General features: G+C 40.5%; 1 protein-coding gene across 1 annotated transcript in view; it reads left to right on the forward strand.

The window, feature by feature from the left end:
- The window catches only part of TMA16 (translation machinery associated 16 homolog (S. cerevisiae)), a 31,976-nt gene that overhangs the window by 4,624 nt on the left and 12,247 nt on the right, over positions 1-15,105 (forward strand). The window contains exon 2 of the mRNA XM_010858342.1: positions 8,494-8,606. Within this exon, the coding sequence (XP_010856644.1) occupies positions 8,494-8,606 (113 nt within the window). The remainder of the gene's footprint in view (positions 1-8,493; positions 8,607-15,105) is intronic.

Genomic DNA, 15,105 nt, shown 5'->3' on the forward strand with positions numbered 1-15,105 from the left:
GGGAGGCCTGGCGTGCTGTGATTCATGGGTTTCAAAGAGTCGGACACGACTGAGTGACTGATCTGATCTGATCACTCTGGTCCTCGGACCTTCTTTTGTTCTATTTTCGCAGGCTTTTCTCTTCCTTATCTTTTAGCCACCACCATTCTGGACTCTTTTTCCCTATTCTAACTACCTAACATTATGCGTATTGCTACTCCAGCTTTCTTTTGATTTCCATTTGCATGAAATATCTTTTTCCAGCCCCTCATTTTGTCTGTATGTATCCCTAGGTCTAAAGTGGGTGTCTGGTAGACAGCATATATAGGAGTTTTGTTTTTGTATGCATTTAGCCAGTCTCTGTCTTTTGGTTGGAGCATTTAATACATTTCCATTTAAGTTAATTATTGATATATATGCTTCAGGTGTAAGCTTAGGTTGTTTATTTGAGATTTTTCATTACCATTTCCTTTACTGTTTGGGGTTTTTTTATAGGTCTTTTTTCATATGTTTCTCCTCCCCCCATTCCCCCAAGTTCCTTTAGTATTTGTTGTAAAGCTGGTTTGGTAGTGTTGAATTCTCTCAGCTATTTTCCTTGTCTGTAAAGCTGATTTCTCTGTTGAATCTGGGTGAGATCTTTGGTGGATAGAGTAATCTTGGTTGTAGGATTTTCCCTTTCATCTCTTTAAATATATCCTACCACTCCCTTCTGGCTTGCAGTTTCTGCTGAAAAATCAATTGATAACCTTATATGAGGGTTCCTTTTATCTTATTTGTTGCTTTTTTTTTTTTTTAATTTAAATTTTGGTAGTTTGATTACGGTGTGTCTCAGCCTGTTTCTCTTTGGTTTTATCCTGTATGGGACTCTCAGACTCTCTGTGCTTCCCAGACTTGGGTGGCTATTTCCTTTCCCATATTAGGGAGATTTTTGACTGTAATTTATTCACAAATTTTTCAAGCCATTTCTTTGTTTTTCTCTCTTCTGGGATCCCTATAATGCAGGTGTTGGTGAGTTTAATGTGGTCCAAGGGGTCTTTGATATTATCCTCATTTCTTTTCATTCTTTTTTCTTTATTCTGCTCCATGGTAGTTATTTCCACAATTCTGTCTTACAGCTCACTTACTTATTCTTCTGTCTCAGTTATTCTGTTATTGATGTCTTCTAGTGTATTTTTCATTTCAATTATATTTTTCATCATTATTTGTTCTTTATTTCTCTTAGTTCTTTGTTAAATATTTATTATATTTTCTCCATTCTGTTGTGCCTCTATTCTATTTCTGAGATCTGGGTCATCTTTACTATTATTATTTTGCATTGTTTTTCAGGTAGATTGCCTATTTCCTCTTCATTTATTTGGTTTTGTGGATATTACATTGCTCCATCTGCAACATATTTCTCTATGTTCTCATTTTGTCTAACTTACTGTGTTTGAGGTCTCCTTTCTGCAGTCTTAGCTCCTCTTTCTTCTGATGTCTGCCCCTTGTGGGTGAGTTTGGTCCTGTCTTTTGTGTTGGCTTCCTGGTGGGAGGTCTTGGTGCCTGTGCTCTGGTAGATTGTGCTAGATCTTGTCCTTCTGATGGGCAGTGCCACATCAGGTGGTGTGTTTTGGGGTGTCTCTGGGCTTAGTACAACTTCAGGCTGTCTGTCTGCTGATGGGTGGTCTGTGTCCCTGTGTTGCTTGTTGTTTGGCATGAGGCATCTAGCACTGGGGACTGAAGGCCATTGGGTGGAGCCAGGTCTTGGAGTTGAGAAGGATACCTCTGGGAGAACTGTCACAGATTAATATTCCCTAGGATTGGGCATTCTCTGCTGGTGCAGCATCCTGGGCTTAACACTCCCACCCCAAAGGCTCAGGCTCAACCCCTGGCTGGGGAGCCAAGGCCTTGCAAGTCATACGGTGTGGCAAAAGAAAAAGGATAAAGTAACATGGGTGGTGTCAAAGAAAACTCAAAACAGATGGCAAAGAGATAAACAAGTAGGAGCAACAACAACAACAAAAGAGAAACGAAGAAACAGAGCCCAGGACAAATAGTAACACCAGAGCTGAACAAATAACAGGTGCACTCTTGCACACAGAAGAAACAAAAATGGAGAAATCGGAAGCACGAGAACTACCAGAGCAAAGTAACCCAGAAGTCAAACCAAATGATTAAAATCAAAATTAACAGAAACAAAAAATAAAAGCAGAGTGCAGGAAAAAAAGCAAAGAAACCTAAAACACAGAAAAACTTAAAAAAAGATAAAAACAAAATGGAACAAAGGGAGAACAGGAAGAAACAGAAAACAATGAAAAGTATATAAAAAAGAAAAAATTGTAAAACAAATTTAAAAAAAATTAAAGAAAAATTTTAAAAATAGGGCTTCCCTGGTGGCTCAGACAGTAAAGAATTTGCCTGCAGTGCAGGAGACCCAGGTTCAATCCCTGGGTCAGGAATATGTGCTGGAAAAGGGAATGGTACCCACTCCAGTATTCTTGTCTGGAGAATCCCATGGACAGAGGAGCCTGGTGGGCTACAGTCCATGAGGTCACAAAGAGTTGGACATGACTGAGCAACTAACGCTTTCACAGTTTCAAGTAAGAAGTGGTAATTATGAGAGAAACAACAACAGAATATAGGATAATAATAGTAATAATAATATTTTCCTGGGGTCTCATCTATTAGTGTCCTTGCCCCTCCTATGAATCACAGCCAACCTCTGCCTCCCCAGCAGATCCTCCGTTACCTCTAAGTAGGTCTCTGGACCTGCTATGGGCACTGGGGGGACACTCAGACTCTGACCTTGACCGTCTCTCACATGTACTTGCCGCAGAGTCCACAGCTGCTACAGCTAGACCAGTCTCCATTGTGGGAACAGTCATTGTCCATTTGAATATTCCATAGATGCTGGGTTTAGCAAGCTGATCGCAGGGATTTAATCTACACTTTGTGCAGCTGCACGGAGAGATTTTTATTCCTTAGTCACCAGACCCTTGGGGCTCAGCTGTGGTTTTCGCCCCACCTCTGAGTGTTGGCCACACACAGGAGTTGCTCCCGAGGCTGCCTGAGAGCTCTCGGGTCTGGCCTGGTGAGGACAGGGTGTGGAGGCGGCACGGCTGCTGGGATCAGAGTCTCAGCATCAACAAGTGAGCGGAGGAGTTGGTGGCCACGAGAAATCCAGTCCTTCAGTGATGAGGACTGGAAGGGAAGCTTGCAGTCGTGTGTGACAGATGGCTAGCTTAAGATCAGCCCTACTGGGAGCCTTTCCTGGAATTCAGCTGTGGGCATGTGTGGGCCCGCTGTTGGGGGCCTTTCCCAGTGCCCAGAGAGAGGTACGCTAGGGCCTGCCCTGGCTGGGACCCTTCCCAACCCATCGGCAGGCAGGAGCCAGCACACGGAGAAAGAGAGGGTGTGATGGCAGGTCCCACCCCTGCTCACCACTCAGCAGTAGTACCTTGCGTCTGTGGCAGTCTGAGTTTCCTCCTCAGGCTTTCCCAGGGACAGATTTCCTCCCTCCGTCCTCTCAGGCTGTCTCCTTACAGCCAGCAGCCGTCCTCTCCCCAGCTTTTCTGTCTTGCCTGCATGTTCCAGCTCTCAGCCCCTGTGTGCACTGGTGGGGACATATCCCAGTCTGGGGTGCACGGCTGTAGCACCAGCCGTCTGTGAAGGTCTCTGTCCATCTGCCACAGGCCAGCTGTTTCCCCCTTCTCCACACCTCAGATGCTCCACCTGTGTCTGTTGTTGCCCTGTCAGTTAGGGGGCATCCCCAGATGAGACTTCTACCCGCCTTCACCTCCCCTGCAGGGCACAGGTCTTGTCCCATGTCCTCTCATCTTTTCCCCTTCTTTTTTTCATCCTACCTGGTTGCACAGTGATCCCTCTTGTCCTTTCCAGTATCCAAGGTCTTCTGCTAGTGATCAGCTGGTGCTCTACCTGTAGATGTAGATAACTGATCCACCTATTGATGTGTTCTTGATGTGTTTGTGGAGCAAAACAAGCTCCGGGTAGAACTTCTCCACCACCTTGGAAACCTCTTTTTATTTCTTTCGAACTTGTTTTTCAACCCAATAGGACATATTTGTAGTCTTCAGGGAGTTGCAATGGAGGAAATAAACACAAGTGTGAAATTAAATGACTGGTCAGTACAGTATGTTAAGTGCTGTGTGGAAAGTGCTCCCCAGAGACCAAGATTATTGAGAATGAAATGGTTACATGTTAGTGGATAGCTTCAAGGAGGAGGTGAACTTAAACTGGAAATGGTCCTTGAAAATTGAGTGAGGTTTAACATGGCTTAAAGGCTTCCCTTGTGGCTCAGACAGTAAAGCGTCTGCCTACAATGTGGGAGACCCGGGTTCAATCCTGAGTCAGGAAGTTCCCCTGGAGGAGGAAATAGCAACCCACTCCAGTATTCTTGCCTGGAAAATCCCATGGACGGAGGAGCCTGGCAGGCTACAGTCCATGGGGTCGCAAAGAGTCAGACACGACTGAGTGACTTCACTTTTTCACTTTTAACACGGCTTGTGTGTCGTTTCTGGATTCTCTAACAAGGTATTTGTTATTGACATTTGTCATCATATTTATCTGCTAAGCAAGGGAAGTGCCCTAGAATTCTTCAGGATAGAATCACTGCAAAAAAAAAAAAAAAAAGAAAGGTCAGATTCTCTTAATTAGTTCATTGTATTCCTGTCATGTCTTTGATATTAAGTGACTTAGTTTATCATATTCTAGAATTTATCTTTGTGATTATGGTTACTTGTGGTTCAAGGTATTATATACTGTAAGCTTTCTCAGTTGTAGGCATGGCATTACTCCTCTACTTTTTAAAAAATATTTATGTGTATTTGTGTACCTTAAGTGTGTTTGGTGAAATGATCATTTTTTTAGGTTTCTAGTTATATTGGGCAGTTGAAATGACATTTCTTTTTCTAGTTGTACCTAGATTCTTTGATGGCTTTGATTGCCTTTTAGGGAAAGTTCTATTTTGTTATTTATGGTTTTTATAGAAATAGTTAAAGTGTATTGCCCCTGAAAACCTGTCTCTGTTGCTGTGTTTGAATAAACTGCTTTTGTGTTTTCTTTGTTAATCTCAAGTATGAATCCGAAGACTGGTCTATAATGAATTTTCTGAAGTGATCACTAAAGATTGTATGTAAGAGAGACTTTTAATACCAGTTTTCTTAAATAGAATATTTCTATGATGCCAGAAACTTTTCAGAAGTTTCTGTTGTTTAGAATAGTCTTTTATGCATATGAAAACAATACATTATTGCTGTATCTTTGAAAGTTAACTCTGATGCTTTTTGAAACAAAATACTAAGTGAATTGAAAATACAGCGTAAACATTTCCCCTCCAATATATAGAATGTTTCTGTACTATCTTATGAATTGTCAGATGTTTTCTAAAATAAATTTGAAGAATCTCTGACTAATGAAGATTGATTGCTTTTTAATTAAGAAGCATTTATTTTGAATAGAATGTAATTAATAGATTAATTTTTATTGATAGGCTGTTACTTCATTTTTCCTCTGTTGAAGCATTTTGTTGGTTTTTTTTTTGTAAAAAAAAGTTAATATATTGACATAGAATTGTTTTGAAATTTATTATTTTATGGTACATATTTCTCTGCCTTATTGTATATTTATAACCTGTCTTGAGGCAACCTTTTCATGAATAAATTATTATAAGGAATCATAGTCCACAGTTGAGTCAGAATGTAAGTTTGGTTTCTTTGTACTTTCTTTGAACTAAGTCTTAGAGGTTCTTTAAAATGAGGTCTTCTAAAGCTGTGTGGACATTTTGTACTCCGAGGGTTATCACATTATTTCTCGTTCTAAAGAAAGTTTTCAAATCTTTAAAGGAAATTTTCTGTAGACTTGGGCTTACTGCTAAAACAGTGTTACACAAGTCTGTAACTTCAGTTAAGTTTTACAGCTTCAGAGACTATCATTTTTTCTTGAGAATTTTGTGATCTTGTTCCATTTTTTGAAAGCACTTTATTTGTTAGAATATGTGAAATAAAAAATCTTTTCAAAGATATCTTTGCTTTATTTTTTTGATTTTGCATCAGTTAACTCTTTAACAAGCTATCCCACAATTCACTGGCTTGAAACAACAGAATTTATTATCTCATAGTTCTTGTGAGTCACAGACCAGGCATACTTTATCTGGATCCTCTCCATCAAGGTTTCTCACAAGATTGCAGTCAAAGCATAACCTGAGGCTGTGGCTTCGTCTCAGGGCACAGCTTGGGGAGGGTCCACTTCCCAGCTCCATCACATGGTTCTTGGTGGAGTTCAGCTCCTTGAGGACTCTTGGACCGAGGGCCTCAGTTCTTCACTCCCTGAGGGCTTCCCTCAGTCACTTGTCCCGCTGGCCTCTGTGTAGAGCGGCTCACCACAAGACAGCTAGTCTCCATCGGAGGGAGCCAGAGAGGGCAGAGTGGAGTGGGCAGGACACAGCCAGGGTCCTTTTGTAATCTATCTCTGGACTGATGCTTTATCACTTTCCCAAATGTTAGTCCACTGAAGTGAGCCACTAGGTCCTGCCCACACTCAAGGGGATGGACGCACATCCGCCTCAGGAGGGGGTGGTCACTGGGGGCCGTCTTAGAGGCAGCCTGCCTTGAGTTCTGGAAGTTTTATTTGATCTGTGTTTGCTAGCTAACCCTCATGCACATGAGTTCCTGTTACACCTTCCTGCCTCCTCCCTCTACACGCGCAGAGAGACACGAAGAACGCACACACTCTGATGATGGTTTCGCACTGTACTCCTGTACCCGTGACCAGCTTCTAGGGGCAGCCTGGGTTTCACACTTGGAGTTAATCTTCTCTAGTCATGTTTATCAAGAAGGCAATAGTAAATATTTATTGAACATTTAAGTTAATAATTGTTGAAGAAATGAATATGTATGTGAGGTGGTCATTTTGATTAATTCTACTTGGACAGTTTTATAAAGGAAGTGACTGAGCTGCATTTTATGAAAGGACAAATAAAGATTTTACAGGCAGAGGTAACAAGTACAGTCTCCAGAAGTTAAAAAAAAAAAAAAAAGACAGCATGGTATGTTCTGGGAATGGTGAGAAGTTAGTAAGAATGTGATGAAGAGTCTTTTGAGTGGGGTATAATGCTGGAGAGTAAGTCGGAGTAGTTTTTTTCTCGTGTTAAGGTTTTAGGGCCTAACCAAGTTAGTGAAGCCCTTCAGCGGGGAGAAGGGCTCTACTCATCAGTGTTCCAGACAGAGCCATTCCGTCCTTCCGATGGAAACCTCAAGGCCACCTTAATCATGGAAGAGTGTGAGGCTGCATTAATGCAGTGCCAGTAGTTTCAGAGAGAATATTCTAAAAATGTGACCTTTTTGAAGATTAGATATGTTAGATTCCCAGCTGTCCCCTAAAGAGCCTCTTGTTCTTCTATAATCATGTATTTTTTTCTGGCAATAAAGACTGTATTTACTAATCACTTATATAATTCTCCTTATATATAATAGAGAAGGAACATGCCTGTTGATTTTCTCTTCTGCCTCTCACTGGCTGGACTGAAGGCCTGGTGTTCCATCTGAGGACAGCATGCAGCAAAAAGGAGTGGGCCTCAGGGCTGCATGGAGCAGAGCCTCCAGCTCCTGCTTTCTGTGGGAGAGAGCTAACTTCATTGGGGTTAAGCCGCTGTTATTTTGGCTTTCTATTACAGGGATCCAAACAGAGTTCCTGAGTAATTTAAGTCAGATATAAGATACAGAAGTATGTAGGAATAAAACAGTACTGAAATGCTAGACAGCTAGTTTAGAGGACCTGGTTAACTGGCCTAAGTCTTGAATAGGAAAATAATTTGTATCTTTTGGAATGGGCTGATTTGAGATGGCTTATATTATTCCCTCTGTTCTTATTTCCTGTGTATCCAGCTTTGATTTTGCTTTATTCACTGCCCACTCTCTTCTACAGCTTCTACAGTCAGGCTCCTGTTAACATCTTGGGTTCTTTCTACCCTCTCTTAACTTTAACTTTGATCCAGATGTCCACCTGTGAGTCTTCTCACTATCTGTATTCTCTGTATCTGCTTTAAAGATGGAACAGTTGAAAACCTGGTTTATTGGCTCCATGCCTTTATTTTCTTACATCACTGGAGCATAGTTCTGAATACAGTTAACTCCTGAGCAGTGCAGGGATTAGGGGCACCGACTCTCCGCTCAGGCAAAAATCTGCATACAGTTTATAGTCAGCCCTCCATATATACAGTTCCTCCATAACCATAGATAATGTAGCACTGTAGTACTTACTGTGGGAAACAATCAATCTACGTTCAAGTGGACCCACACGTTCCATATCTGTATTGTTCAGAGGTCAACTGTATATCATTTCTGTTAGGACTATGGAAACAAAGACTGAGTCTGACATATCTCCTGATTTCTAGTGACATATTTCCAGCTCACAGTATTTCTGTTATATTACTGTTTAAAATTTTTATTTCTAAAGAAAAATTTTTGACAGAAGTCATTTATGTATCTGACTATGTGTGTCATATACTTCTCTACATTTCAGCCTAAAGCACCAAAGGGAAAAAGTGTAGGACAGGAAAAAAAAGTCATCCATCCATATAGTAGAAAAGCAGCTCAAATTACAAGAAAGGCCCACAAACAAGAAAAAAAGGAAAAGTAAGTATCTTCATTATTTTATGTATTGGTAAAAAACCCTTTTATACAGTTATTCCTAATCAGTACTCCCTTTCTCTTCTTTTGATAAATATTCAAGTGTGTTCTGTGCACTAAGGTAAAACAGTGAACAAGGATTCAGCACTTAGAACTTAACCTACCAGGTTCGATGCACGATACTGGATGCTTGGGGCTAGTGCACTGGGACAACCCAGAGGGATGGTATGGGGAGGGAGGAGGGAGGAGGGTCCAGGATGGGGAACACATGTATACCTGTGGCGGATTCATTTTGATATTTGGCAAAACTAATACAATTATATAAAGTTTAAAAATAAAATTTAAAAAAAATGCTCATCTATTGCTGGTGTAAATGTAAAATGATACAACCACTTTCAGAAAACATTTTGTAAATTTCTTAAAAGCATGCACTTACCACACAATCTAGCCATTCTATTCCTGCATATTTTACCTAAAGGAAATGAATGCATATGTCCACACAAAAACTTATAGCAAATATTCATAGTGGGTTTATTTGTAATACAAATGTAAAAGAACCCAAATGTCCACCAACATTCCATAGGTGAATGAATAAACAAATTTCTGGTATTATTAACGTAACAAATACTTTTCAGCATTAAAAACAAATAAGTGATTGATATATGAAACATCATGGATGAATCTTGAAATAAATATGCTGAGGAAAAGAAGTCATACAGAAAAAAATATATAGTATATATGATTCCAGTTACATAAAAGTCTAGAAATTAATAACTATCTATAGTGACAGAAAGCGAATCAGTGGTGCCTGGAGTAGGGGGAGGAGCAGGAGGGAGAGATTACAGAAAGACATAAGAAAATTTGGGAGGTGACAGACACGTTCATGATCTTGACTACAGTGATGGTTTTACAAGAGTGTAAATATGTCAAAACACCAAATTGCGTACTTTTTGTACAACTTGATATATGTCAATTATACTTCAATAAAGCTGTAAAAAGAAGAAAAAAAAAAAAAAGAACTTAACCTAAAACATACATAAATATAAATAGGTTGTGATGACGTCCATGAAGAAAAATTTAAAAAGATTATGGAATAGAGAGTGAGGGAGAGATTCTGTTTTACATAGGATAGTCTTGGAAAGTGTCTCTGAAGACTTTACATTTGAGCAGTGAGCCATGCAGACATTTATTAGGCATTTAGGTGAAAGTACCTATTAATGTCAAAGGTGAGATACAGAATGGGCTGTTGGATGTGCTGGCTCTGGTGCTCAGAGGATAGGTTATGGATATAGATGCACATTTGGGAGCCATCAATATCTAGCTGATATTAGGAGTCCTGAAACTGGGTGAGATCACCTGACAAGTAAATGAAGACAGGAAAGAGAAGGACATCAAGGATTGAGTCCAGAGCCCCTCAGCCGTTTAGAGGTTGCAGAAAGGAGGAGGCTCCAACAAGTGAGACTTAGGAGGAAAAAAAAACGTGTTTCAAAGAGAAAATAGTGATCAGCCTATGTTATTTGTTACAAGATTAGGGCTGAGAACTGATTTAGTAATTTGATTTAGTAAAGCAGAGATCACTATATATTTTTTTCTTTAGTTGTTTCCTTAGTTTCCTCCAGAAATTTCCTCCAGAAATTTCAGCTAACATCTTAAAACAATCTAATTCAAATTAACGTCAAGTTCATTTGAACAATATACCAAGAATTTGCTCCACTGTAACTCCATTCTGAGCCCCTTCTTTGTACTATTATTGTCAGACGTGTTTTGCATGCTGTCACTAAGTCATGTGCAACTCTTTGCAACCCCATGGATTATAGCCCACCAGGTTCCTTTGTCCATGGGATTTCCTAGGTAAGAATACTAGAGTGGGTTGCCATTTCTTCCTCAAGGGGATCTTCCCGACCCAGGTATGAAACCCACATCTCCTGCATTTACAGGCAGATTCTTTACCACTGAGCCACCTGGGAAGCCCTACTGTCAGATAAGTTATGCCTTTATACATTGTAAGTTCATAAAACACGGTTTCATGATTATTGTTTTTATGCAGTTGTCTTAAGTTAGGACCAAAAAAGTGTTACAAATTAAAACACATTTATACTGTCTTTTTGGAGAAGGCAATGGCACCCCACTCCAGTACTCTTGCCTGGAAAATCCCATGGACGGAGGAGCCTGGTGGGCTGCAGTCCACGGGATCGCTAAGAGTCGGACACGACTGAGCGACTTCACTTTCACTTTTCACTTTCATGCATTGGAGAAGGAAATGGCAACCCACTCCAGTGTTCTTGCCTAGAGAATCCCAGGGACGGGGGTATTTATCTGTGTGATTACCTTGTATCATTGGTGCTTCTTATTTTTTCATGTGGATTCAAATTAGTAACTGTTGTCCTTTTATTTCAGTCAGAAGAATTCCCTTTAGTGTTACTTGTAGGGAGAGTCTGAAAATGACAGATGCTCTCGTTTTTATCTGAGAATGTCTTTAATTTTTCTGTAGGACTGTGCTTCATTTTGAAGTTTCAATATGTATGGAATTCTTGGTTCATAGTCTTCCTATTGAACACTTGAAATGTCACATCTTAGTCTTCAGGCCTTCAGTGTTCAGACAAGAAGTCAGCTGTTCATCTTATTGAGGGTCACTGTATGTGAGGAGTCACTTTTTTCCTGATGCTTTCAAGATACCCACTTTGTCTTTCAGTAGCTTTACTAGCGTATGGATATGCCTAGGTGTGGATCTCTGAGTTTATCCTACATGAAGTTTATTAAGCTTCTGGGGCATGTAGGTTAATGTTTTTCATCAACTTGGGAAGTTTGGAGCCGTTATTTTTTCAAATACCCTTTCTGTCCTGCCCCTCTCCTGTGACTCCTACATGCATATATTGGTATGCTTGATGGCATCCCCACAGATCTCTCAGCATCTTAATTTTTATTATTTGTTTTTGCTCAGAGTGGATAATTTCAACTGGCTTCTTATGTTTGCTTGTCTCTGTCTACAGGTCCAGCCCTCTGCACTTTCTCTGGTACAGTTTCTACTGTATGGTATTTTAAACTCCTGAGTATAGGCCGTACTTTCTTGTTTCTTTGTGAGTCTCCTACTTTTGTGTTCAGAACTGAGCGTTTTAAATAATACAGGGTGATAACTGTTGTTACAAACATATTGATCAAAGCCCCCAATTAAAGGAACAGCCTTTAGCTTTTCCTTCCTTAATCTTGTTTTAACAGCTGCTATTTGTCAATCACAGCTTCCACTTCTGTGACCTTGCTTGCTCACCTTGCTTGCTTGGGCTGCCTGGGGAAGGGAGGGATCTGAGCTGTTTTAGCGAGAAGTTTATGGTGTATAAAAAATACCCAAAACAAAGCTGGGGCGCTCAGCCATTGGAGGCAACTCCGCACAGCCCACACAGGGCTGCGTAACTCTGCTATTCTGTGTCTTCAAGTGCTGTTGGTCTCTTTCCGACACCACGGTTTTCATAACAGTCCCATCCCCACGGTCATTTAGGTTTGCTGCTGTTGCTGTTTGCTTTGTGACTTTCCTGAACTAATCTTGTAAAAGCCTGTTTGTTGTGTGCAGTGTTTGCAGTTTCTGCTCAATTAGTGGTCAGCTAATGTTTGGACAGGGGTTTCTTTAATTGCTTTTGATAATAAGTCAGCCTTTGTTGAGGGGCTGTGTAGGTCTGTTGGACATACTTTCAGTACTCCAGGAGGCAGTTTGTATAGACTTCATTTAGCGTTTGCACAAAGCCTCAGGATTATCCAGAGATGAGAGAGTAGGATCTTCTCGGGTCTTTCTTTGGAATGAAAACAGTCCTGAATGTACACCTGGCATTCTAGATTCCTAGGAATATGTTGCAGTGAGCATTTCAGAGCCCTGTATTGAACTTCCATTCCTTAGGTTTTGCTTTTAAATTGTTTGGGTCAGCCTTTTGTTAGTCTGTGCTAGTGACTGCTAGGAGGATGGCTTTTACAGCTATCCTGAGTTGCTAACACATTGGTTTATAAGACTACTGCAGAGCTGGGAAGAAGGGGATGGGATAAAACACCACAGAGCTTGCTGTTCTTACTGAGACGGAGTCATTTTTCTTCAGTAAATGCTCCTTTGATTATTGCATGCCTTTGGTTAATTTTTATACTTCTGAAAAAGTTGATTTTGACAAGTTTTGTCAGTGCTTTCTATAGATTTTTGTAAGTTCTTGTTCTGCCATTCTGAAAATAGCTCAATATTCTTGATGTGAAGGAATTCACAAGAAAGTTTTCTTTATTGGAAAATGAAACGTGTATGCTGCCTCTTCTTTTCTCCCCTTCTTGCCTCTTAGCCTGTCTTTGATCAGCATCCCATACTGTAATTTGCCTATTCTTCCCTGGGCCTCTGGCCTGTGAGAGTCCCCAGGAACTGCTATGAAAGTAAAAAGTGAAAGTTACTCAGTCGTGTCCTACTTTGTGACCCCATGGGCTGTAGTCCATGGAATTCTCTAGACCAGAATACTGGAGTGGGTAGCCTTTCTCTTCTCCAGGGGATCTTCCCAACCCAGGGATCAAACCCACGTCTCCTGAATTACAGGCGGGTTCTTTACCAGCTGAGCCACAAGGGAACTGCTATAGGAACAAATAAAAAATTCCTTAAAATGAAGTTATGAAATCAAAATAGATATGATTTTGATTATTTTAGAATAGCCTTAGCAGTTTGATGAAGCAATGGCACCCCACTCCAGTACTCTTGCCTGGAAAATCCCATGGACGGAGGAGCTTGGTGGGCTGCAGTCCATGGGGTCACTAAGAGTCAGACAGAACTGAGCGACTTCCCTTTCACTTTTCACTTTCATGCATTGGAGAAGGAAATGGCAACCCACTCCAGTGTTCTTGCCTGGAGAATCCCAGGGATGGGGGAGCCTGGTGGGCTGCCGTCTCTGGGGTCACACAGAGTCGGACGCGACTGAAGCGACTTAGCAGTGGCAGTTTGGTGAATGCTAAATACATTTGCATAGTAGCTGATAAAAACCAGCTGTTTTATTGTTACATTCCTTGCCCAAGACCAGTTGGGTTAAGCAGCTTCAAGTTATTTGGCTAGAAGTTTTCTTGAAAAGAATAGTCAAATGCTATGATAATATAGTCAAATTTTCTTTCCTCTTTGTAATGGTGGGTCTTTGTTTTGTACATTAAAGATTATTATAATGATATTGCTTTAAGATGGTAATTTTTTAACATCAGTTATTTTTGTATCACTTTCATGAATTTTTTTTCTGTATTTTTTTGACATGGTTTACTACTTACGTGATTTTGCTATCACCTATACCAGTATTTCACTAACTTTAGTGTACATGAGATACACCCCTAAAGTGTATTAAAACAGTTTTGAGGGCTGCACCACTAGAGGTTTCCTGATACAGGGCTTCCCTTATAGCTCAGTTGGTGAAGAATCTGCCTGCAATGCAGTTGACTCCAGTCGGGAAGATCCACTGGAGAAAGGATGGGCTACCCACTCCAGTGTTCTTGGGCTTCCCTTTTCAGAGGGAGTCAGAGGAAGAAGGGTGACCAGGATGGAAGACAGTGTTTGTACTGTCGTTTTCAGATGACATCTGTGCACTGTTTTGGTTTTTAGAAGTGAGCCATGAGGTCCAGCCACCCTCAGGGAGGACAGGGGTGTGAATATCAAAACAGCAGGAATCTACACTGGGGACCCTCTTAGGTTTTACCACATCCTGCCTAACACAGATCCTTGATTTTATAAGGAAGAAAGATAGCCAGCAGCTGGAGGAGTCTTTGTACTACTTCCTAAGATTTATTTTTAGGGAGGTAGGGGAAGATTGGGGTGGATATTGTTAGGGTGCAGTGCCCTTGACCAGAGGTAGAGGGTACAGACACGAGCTGCTGGGTTCATCAGATGGACTCTGAATACCTGAAGATATTGAAGGCATGAACAGTGGTGTAGAGTAGGAAGGAGTCAGACACTATTTATCTTCAGCATTTGAATGCTCTGATTTAGGACTATATGAAATACCTCTTCTGTTCCTATTAAATTAGTGCAGTTTGAGGACTAGTGCATTTCAAGTGATGCTCAATTTATAGGCAGGAAATAGTTATTATTCTGTATCATTTTGTATCATTTGTTTTATGAATTCTCAGCATAGCAACATGTTGGTACTGTATATTCTCAAATTTTGTCCCATAAAGTAGGTAGCAAAGAACTATAGATATCAAATGAAAATAATTTCACTTAACAAACATAATGGGTAAGAATCTAGGTAACAACTTGGAGAATTTAGTCTCAAATCTCTCTCTTTCATTCCAGCTTCAATCCCCTGTAGTTCAAGCCCTCAGTGTATTCATTCAGATCCATAGCAAACTTGACTTCTAACTAGACTCCTCCCTCTAGGCTTATTTGAAAGGAATGAATTCTTCTCAGAGTCATTCTCAGCTTTATTATGTAGTGTTCTGTACTTCTTTCTAAAAATCATCTTTGAGGTTTAAATAGCATTTGACAAAATAGACATAACTTAAGCGTACAGCATTTGAG

This window comes from Bison bison, unplaced genomic scaffold (assembly GCF_000754665.1).
Source record: "Bison bison bison isolate TAMUID 2011002044 unplaced genomic scaffold, Bison_UMD1.0 scf7180017864385, whole genome shotgun sequence".
NCBI classification, from domain to species: Eukaryota; Metazoa; Chordata; class Mammalia; order Artiodactyla; family Bovidae; genus Bison; species Bison bison.